Source organism: Mobula hypostoma, chromosome 3 (genome assembly GCF_963921235.1).
Source record: "Mobula hypostoma chromosome 3, sMobHyp1.1, whole genome shotgun sequence".
NCBI classification, from domain to species: domain Eukaryota; kingdom Metazoa; phylum Chordata; class Chondrichthyes; order Myliobatiformes; family Myliobatidae; genus Mobula; species Mobula hypostoma.
In genome coordinates, this window is record NC_086099.1 from 145,084,668 (window position 1) to 145,093,518 (window position 8,851).

Consider the following 8,851-nt stretch of genomic DNA (forward strand, 5'->3'; position numbering starts at 1 on the left):
TACATTTAAGACGGATTACCCGTATATTGGCCAATTTCTATGAAGGTATAAATAAGTAGTGGTGATGTTTTATTATTTTTCTGTCTCCTTGTGGAATGCCAGTCAACCTGCATCAAGTAGTTCACCGTCCAGGTTTAGCTATGCGAATCTATTTCCAGTTTCTCCGGTAGGGCAGTATCCTCACAAAGATCACTGGCTTCCTTCTTTTTGCATTTTCACTTGGCTTTACAAAGGACAACTCATTCTCCATGACCTCAAATCTAATAATGTTTACATCCTTATCAAACCTTCCTGACCAGATGCTATCATGTTCTCTTGATTTCACCTGAAGTAATTGCGCCTCTGGCATACAGCTAGCTATCCATTCCCTTGAATTTCGTTTCCTGGGCATTATGTGCATTTTCCATTCCACTGTGCTGGCTGTCTAAGCTCGGAAATTTTCTCATTGTTCTCATGCAGGTGTCAAAGTCATCATGAGGGAACTCTTCATAACTCCGTTAGCTTGTACTTTTTAATAAATGTTTCAGATTGCACTTTAGCATAGGTTTAAGGAGAAATAGAATTCTTTTAGATTTTTTTTTGTATGCAACTCTTTGCACATATGTTTATGAAGAGAAGATAGCCACTAACTCTTTGTAAGGTAATCTTTACCACCTGGTCAGGCAGATGGTGGCCAAATGTTGACATCTGAAGCTATAGGCCAACAGTTTAATGGCCACATAAAATCCGATTCTCAATCACTCCCTGTTTTATGAGAATCTTCATTTGAAATACAGTACATTGAAGCAATTAAATTCATCATAATTTGAGCGGAAATGTTAAGTTCCTATTGCACATTCAGACTCCCTTTCTAATGACGGGTACATTATTGTGTGATACTAATACAAGCATATCGTAACTTTCACTCAAATTAGCTTAACTACTGTAGAGATATAGCAATTTCTGAGCCATTACTGGATTATGATGGGGGATTCCTGTTGGACAACATTTCAGTCTCCTGACTGATCTTGTCAGTGAGATAGAATCAGGCCTGGCTGTGATGCTCCAGAGTACAACAAAGTCTGGCATTGCTATCTTAGTTCGCAAGGGGTGGTTGATAAAGCATTTAAACCAATGACTGGTTAATAGTAATGGAGTAGTTGGGGGTGGGGGCATAAGTAAATATGACTCTCAGCAAACAATAAGTTTATTGTACAGCAGTCTAATTCAGTAAATACCTTCTTTAAGGAGCAGAGAAGACAAATTATTATGATTTCGTAATGAAAGTGGGGTACTTTCTCTGGAAAATGCAGTGTACTCAACTTTAAGCCTTGCAGTGGCATGCAAAAGTTTGGGCACCCCTGGTCAAAATTTCTGTTACTGTGAATAGTTAAGTGAGTAAAGGTGACCTGATTTCCAAAAGGCATAAAGTTAAAGATGACACATTTCTTTAAGATTTTAAGCAAGATTACTTTTTTGTCCCCATCTTTTACAGTTTCAAAATAAAAATGGAAAAGGACCCGAAGCGAAAGTTTGGGCACCCTGCATGGTCAGTAGTTAGTAACACCCCTTTGGCAAGTATCACAGCTTGTAAACGCTTTCTGTAACCAGCTAAGGGTCTTTCAATTCTTTTTTGGAGGATTTTCACCCATTCTTCCTTGCAAAAGGCTTCTAGTTCTGTGAGATTCTTGGGCCGTCTTGCATACACTGCTCTTTTGAGTTCTATCCACAGATTTTCGATGATATTTAGGTTGGGGGACTGTGTGGGCCATGGCAAAACCTTCAGCTTGCACCTCTTGAGGTAGTCCATTGTGGATTCTGAGGTGTTTAGGATTATTATCCTATTGTAGAAGCCATCCTCTTTTCATCTTCAGCTTTTTTACAGACAGTGTGATGTCTGCTTCCAGAATTTGCTGGTATTTAATTGATTTTATTCTTCCCTCCACCAGTGAAATGTTCCCCGTGCCACTGGCTGCAATACAAGCCCGAAGCATGATCGATCCACCCCCATGCTTAACAGTTGGAGAGGTGTTCTTTTCAGGAAATTCTGCACCCTTTTTTCTCCAAACATACCTTTGCTCATTGCAGCCAAAAAGTTCTATTTTAACTTCATCAGTCCACAGGACTTGTTTCCAAAATGCATCAGGCTTGTTTAGATGTTCCTTTGCAAACTTCTAACGCTGAATTTTGTGGTGAGGACACAGGAAAGGTTTTCTTCTGATGACTCTTCCATGAGGGTCATATTTGTGCAGGGGTCACTGTACAGTAGAACAGTGCACCACCACTCCAGAGTCTGCTAAATCTTCCTGAAGGTCTTTTGCAGTCAAATGGGGGTTTTGATTTGCCTTTCTAGCAATCCTATGAGCAGTTCTCTTGGAAAGTTTTCTTGGTCTTCTAGACCTCGACTTGACTTCCACTGTTCCTCTAAACTGCCATTTCTTAATTACATTACGAACTGAGGAAATGGCTACCTGAAAACACTTTGCTATTTTCTTATAGCCTTCTCCTGCTTTGTGGGCATCATTTATTTTAATTTTCAGAGTGCTAGGCAGCTGCTTCGAGGAGCCCATGGCTGCTGATTGTTGGGACAAGTTTTGAAGAGTCCAGGTATTTATAAAGCTTTGAAATTTGAATCACCTGGCCTTTCCTAACGAAGACTGTGAACAAGCCAAAGCCCTAACAAGCTAATTAAGGTCTGAGACCTTGGTAAAAGTTATCTTAGAGCTCAAATCTCTTGGGGTGCCCAAACATTTGCATGGTGCTCCTTTCCTTTTTCTCACTCTAAAATTGTACAAAACAAAAATAATACACTAATCTTGCTTAAAATGTTGAAAAGAATGTTTCATCTTTAACTTTGACTTTTGGAGATCAGTTCATCTTCTACTCACTTAACTATTCATAGTAACAGAAACTTTGACCAGGGGTGTCCAAACTTTTGCATGCCACTGTACAGGTATCCCCCGCTTTTGGAACGTTTGCTTTACGACACCTCGCTGTTACGAAAGACCTACATTAGTTACCTGTTTTCGCTAACAGAAGGTATTTTCACTGTTACGAAAAAAGGCAGCGCACGAGAAAGACAGCGTGCACCCCGAGCAGCCAAGCTCCTCCCCCGGAACTGCATTCTAGGTGGCATTGCTTAAACATGTGCCTGTGGATATCTGTGCTTTATGTCGATTTATTTTGAGCATCCGTTAACAAGATGAGTTCTAAGGTATAGGAAAAGCCTAAAAGAGCTCATAAGGGTGTTACACTTAGCGTAAAACTAGACATAATTAAGTGTTTCGATCTTGGTGAACGAAGTAAGGACAAAGTGAATTTGGCTTGTGGAAGTTAACGAAGATGATGTTGAAGAGGTTTTTGGCATCCCATGACCAAGAACTGATAGATGAAGAGCTGATGCAGTTGGAAGAGGAAGGGATAACAATCGAAACTGAATGCAGTAGCGAACGGACCGAAAATAAAGTCGTCCAGGAACTGAACGTGAAGCAACTGTGAGATTTTAGCTGCAACTGACAACAATGATTGCAGAAAAGTACGACTTTAGTTTTGAAAGAGTATGTAGGTTCAGGGCATATTTGCAGGATGATTTGAGTGTTTACAAAGAACTGTATGATAGAAAAATGCAGGAAGCTAAGCAGTCAAGCATACTGTCGTTTTTCAAGCCTTCCACATCAGCTACAGCAGACGATGAACCTCGACCTTCGACATCGAGGCAGGCAGACATAGAAGAAGATGATCTGCCTGCCCTGATGGAAACAGACAATGATGAGGTGGCACCCCAGTGTCCCACCACCCCAGTGGTCCCCAACCTCCAGGCCGTGGACTGATACATTGCCGCGAAGAATGCAGCGGTAGCCGGGACGCACCCAGCACATCTTTAAGAAAAAAGCCAAAATAAACAAGTTAATTAATTAGGTGCTGCCCAGCATGTAAATGTCGGCCCAGATCAGAGGCGATTGCCGATTGCGTCACCTCTGATCTGGGCTGACATTTACGTGCTGGGCAGCACCTAATTAATTAGCTTGTTTATTTCAGCTTTATTCTTAAAGGTGTGCTTGGTGCATCCCGACCACCACTGCATACTTCGCGGATCGGTATCGGTCCGCAGCCTGGAGGTTGGGGACCACTGTACCACCTCAACCTCGGACGACTCAGCCTAACACACCATCATCAGTGTGCTCGGCGCTGTCTTCCCGATTCCGGTAAGTGATACTACACTGTACATGCATTATTTCTGCTTTATATAGGCTGTGTATTTTTATGTGTTATTTGGTATGATTTGGCAGCTTCATAGCTTACAGGTTACTGGAGAGAGTGATTCTGCCAAGCGCTTGTGTGAGATTTTCGCTACGGTGGACAGTGCAGCAATGATTATAGAAAAGTATTTCTATCTTATATAGGCTGTGTATTTATCATGTCATTCCTGCTTTTACTATATGCTACTGTTATTTTAGGTTTTATGTGTTATTTGACATGATTTGGTAGGTTTTTTTTGGGTCTGCGAATGCTCACAAATTTTTCCCATATAAATAAATGATAATTGCTTCTTCACTTTACGACATGCCTGCTTACAAGCCGTTTCATAGGAACGCTCTACCTTCGGATGGCAGGGGAAATCTGTATATGAAAAATAAATCTCGGTTAATTATAGGAATATGTTCACGTTTGATTGACAAGAATTACTCAAATCATCTGGTAAGCTAGAGTTAGCACTGTCACCATATGCAGTCATAAATGTGCTATCTTCAAAGGCAAGTTTGAATTAAGTTCGCTTAATAAATTTCTGAGTTCTGGGAGGAGAATTACCCTTGAATTTAGTGTATTGGCTTAGAGCTGCTTGGCAAATTTTAAAACTATGTACAAATCCTGCTGAGGTGGCCAGAAATGCTGACAAAATGCAAGTGGTTTTATATAACCACGTCTCTGCTGCTGGATAAACTGGGCAGCAGTTAAGTTCTTCTATTCCACTGACTATGGAAGCAGTACCATATCAAACTTTTTTTAACAGTTTTGATTTTTTAAATTTGTTTTTCCTATTAAGAGAAATTTAAGTCTAGTGTACCTCAACACCATCTCTATTTCTCCCAGCATCGCCTTTAGTTTCCTGCAGTAACCATCTTTGGGGTACTCTTTTGAATACAAATACTAAGTTGTGTCAAATTATGGGGATTTTTTTTGGCATGCAGGCCTACATCCACTAGGGAGTAGGTTGAGACTAGCCAAACTTGCATCATATATGACCTTTACACCAAGCCTCCAGAGTTTTGTCCTACTTGTTTCTGTTAAATTTGGTTCCATAAGAATGAAAGGATGACTTGTTGTCTAAGTTCCATAACAGAGAAGTGCACAATCCTGAAGTTTCCTGATATATTAGTTGATGACTCCTTATGGTTGTTAAGCTATATGTATTTAAGGCCAGTGGTTTAGCAATGTGACAAGATACAGTAATTAAACTCTTAAATGTTTTATTCTTGTAACTTCTGCTTTTATTCACGTTATACAGTAATCTCGACTAATCAGTTTATAAACTATAATTTGATGTTCAGTGCATTCAAAATACAAACGTAAAAATTAAACAGGAAATGAGGAAACTCTGAAAACTTGAGAATTTCTAAAAGGTGAAGCTCTTCCACATTATTCTCATTCACAGCAATTGGCAATCCCTCACAGTGATGAATGGGCTCGTTTTGCTAGGACCTTGGTGGAAATACGGGCTAACCGGGCAGATGCTGAAGAAGAAAGTGTAGTTGAACTGTCTGCGCAGCTGTAAGCATTTATCTACACCCAATGCCTTGTCAACCCAATGATGCCGTCCGAGATATGCCAGTGTAAAGTGCCATTTAAGATGAAAAGCTGCTGCTATTATTTTTTTTGTTTCGCACTTCTTTATAAAATGTTAAGTGTTCAAAAGCCATAATGCAAATTGAAATAAACTTCTGGGTTCTGTGTTGTTAAATGGGTGTTAAATTCTAAAATTATACAGTAAATTCTCATTAATGCATTGTAATTGGATGGTTTTATTTGATGACATGAACCTATAGTTAAATTTTGTGTTGGCAGGCTTGTATGCTATAGATCTATTAAATCCATATGATGCCAGATATGATGTGCAGATGTAGCAAGTCATGCTGTACAAGACTAAGCCAAGAATTTCAAATGTGGTGTTTTGAAATGTGCATTCATAGTGCACACATTATGAATGGTTGTACTGTATTAGATTGCTTCATATTAAACTACTGTATGGAAATACTGAAAATGATTAAACTAATTTAGAACATGTACCATCTTTGTTGTCTCTATGCTTTCCAATTTTTCTTAGTAAACTGAAATATTTAGCTTTCATTTAAGAGAACACTTAAAACCATCACCCAAATCATATGGTAGTAGTTCTCATTTAAATAGGAGTTTTAAAGGTTCCAGTATATTTGCTATACCATCACTCTCATCTGCATTCTACTAAATAAACTAATACTGTGGCTTGAGTTAACAGCGTGACCTAAATCTACTTCAAGGATTGAATATTAATGAACATCTCTCATGGAATTTGACTTTTTGTGTTAAACATGTTTTGCTGTGTTAAATGAAGACACTGAAAGTGGATGTTGTGGTTTTCAATGCAGCCCTGCTAGCTTCACGACCCCAATGTGATTTTTGGCTGATCCTTGTTTTAATGTCATTTACCCTTGACATCTTTTGTTTCTAGAAATATTACCCCATTATATATGGTATCCTGGCGTCTAACGCCTTCTGTGTTGGAGAATTTGTCAGGATCACTACTCTCCGTGAATTTTCTCCTCGTATTTGTTCTCAATGTCCTTGTAATTTGGGACTGTGACTACTTAATCTGGATCTTACAGCCAGGGTGAACATCCTCTTTGCAGTCTGTCTAGTTCTGTCAGAATTTTGTGTATTTCAGGGAAATGTAGGGTAAGTTTAATTATGTACAATTCTCCTCCAAAGTTACATGCTCTGTTTGTACACTAAGGTTTCACAATACTATTAAAATGCTTATTCCTAATTGAAATAAATGTGAGGTCAGTGTATCGAGAAGAAAAGTGATAAAAATGTCTGACTTTAAGTAATGATTATATAAAAATATGCACTGACTTTTATAAAAGCGGGCTTGCTTCTATTAGGATTTCATAAAATATCCAAATGCAATTGGTGTTGTGTTTTAGTATTTTTGTAAACTATGGCCTAATAGGCCTTGAGATTTAATCTGCAATATTGCAAAGTGCAATATGGATAATGCCTCTTCCTATATGCACTTCTATTGAAGAGCAGTACAGGAAGACAAGGTTTAGAAATAACTTCATTCAAATACTTAATTCAACTTCTAAGCTATTATCACTTTTAGTGACAAGTATTCAACGTACAGGCCATTGTATTTGACAAATTAGGCAGTATTGTAGGATGTTATAATTAGAATTTGAGTTCAATATATGAAAACATGCTCCCAAATGTGTTACTTGTAGATATCAGTCAGTCTATCAACATCAGTACGTTGGGTGTTCTAACTAAAATAAAAAGAAAATGCTTGAAATTTCAGCAGGCTGGGTACCATCATGGTACAGGAAACTGATACAGATGACCCCGCTTCTCCCATCTCCAACTCTCCTTCTCTTCTTGGTCTCAGACTCCTCATCACCTCTTGGGTCCTCAGAGACTCCCATCTTCCTTTCACCCTACCTTCCCTGAACACACAATCCGGCTGCCTTCCTTTGATGCCACCAACACTCGTCACCTTCAGACTCCAGCTCTAATCCCTGCCCTCTCTCCACCATTCCTTCTAACCTTCCCCTCTTTGAGATAGAGCATTTTGTCCTCAGCAAGGGACTTACCTTTGTTGCCCCTTCACCTGCACCTTCAGTGAGTTATGCACCCGCCACAATGCCAAGCTCTTCTGCTGCCTCCATCTCTGAGCCCACTTTGGCAAGGAGACCCCACCTCACTCCTATGACTTCTCCCATCTCCAACCTTCCTCCTCCTCTTGGACACCCCCGCTCTGGTTCTCTGTTTGCTCTGGATCCTTTCATGTCTAATTGCCCACAAGGCGTCAACCAGCTCGACTTCAGTACTCCTCTCTCCTCCTAGAAACTTGCCCCTATGGAATGCACTGTCCTGCATTCTCTCTGCACCAATCCCAACCTTACCATCAAACCTGTAAAGGGGGTGCTGATGTAGTGTGACTGACTGACCCCCTACCTTACTGAGGCCAGGTAGCAACTGTCAGACATTACCTTTTATTTGCCGCTTGATAGGCATCCCACTCTGGACCATCAGAAAATTGTCTTCAGGACCATCACTAACCTCATCAACCTTGGAGATCTCCCATCCACTGCCACCAACTTCACAGTTCCCTTACTCTGCACTGCTCACTTCTACCTCCTAACCAAAATTAACAAATTTGACTGTCCAGGTAGGCCTATAATTCCTGCCTGTGCCTGCTCCTGCCCCTGCCCCACTGACCTTGTGTCCACATGCCTTGACTCCATTCTAGCCCCCTTGGTTCAATCCTTTCCCACTTGCATCCATGACATTTCACATGCTCTCAATCTCAACGACTTTCAATTCCTTGGCCCTGACCACATCATTTTCACCATGGATGTCCTGTTCCTGTACACTTCTACCCCCCCATCAAGAAGGCCTTAAAGCTCTCTGCTTTTTTCTCAACTAAAGACCCAACCAGTTCTGCTCCAGCACCACTCTCCTTCATTGTGGCAGAACTGGTACTCACCATTGGCAATTCTTCCTTTGGCTTCTCCCACTTTCTTGAAACTCAGTGGGTAGCCATAAGCACCCGTGTGGGCCCCAGCTATGCCTGCCTTTTCAGTGCCTGCGTAGAACAATACATGTTCCAAGTCTCACT

The 8,851-nt window shown here is 40.4% G+C and overlaps 1 protein-coding gene across 2 annotated transcripts in view; it reads left to right on the forward strand.

The window, feature by feature from the left end:
- LOC134343572 (cytoplasmic dynein 1 intermediate chain 1) overlaps positions 1-6,257 on the forward strand; it is a 211,863-nt gene extending 205,606 nt beyond the window's left edge. For both annotated transcript variants that reach the window (XM_063042317.1, XM_063042318.1), the window contains one exon: positions 5,633-6,257. In XM_063042317.1, coding sequence (XP_062898387.1) covers positions 5,633-5,752 — 120 coding nt within the window. In that variant the 3' untranslated portion in view covers positions 5,753-6,257. The remainder of the gene's footprint in view (positions 1-5,632) is intronic.
- The last annotated feature ends 2,594 nt before the right edge of the window (positions 6,258-8,851 follow it).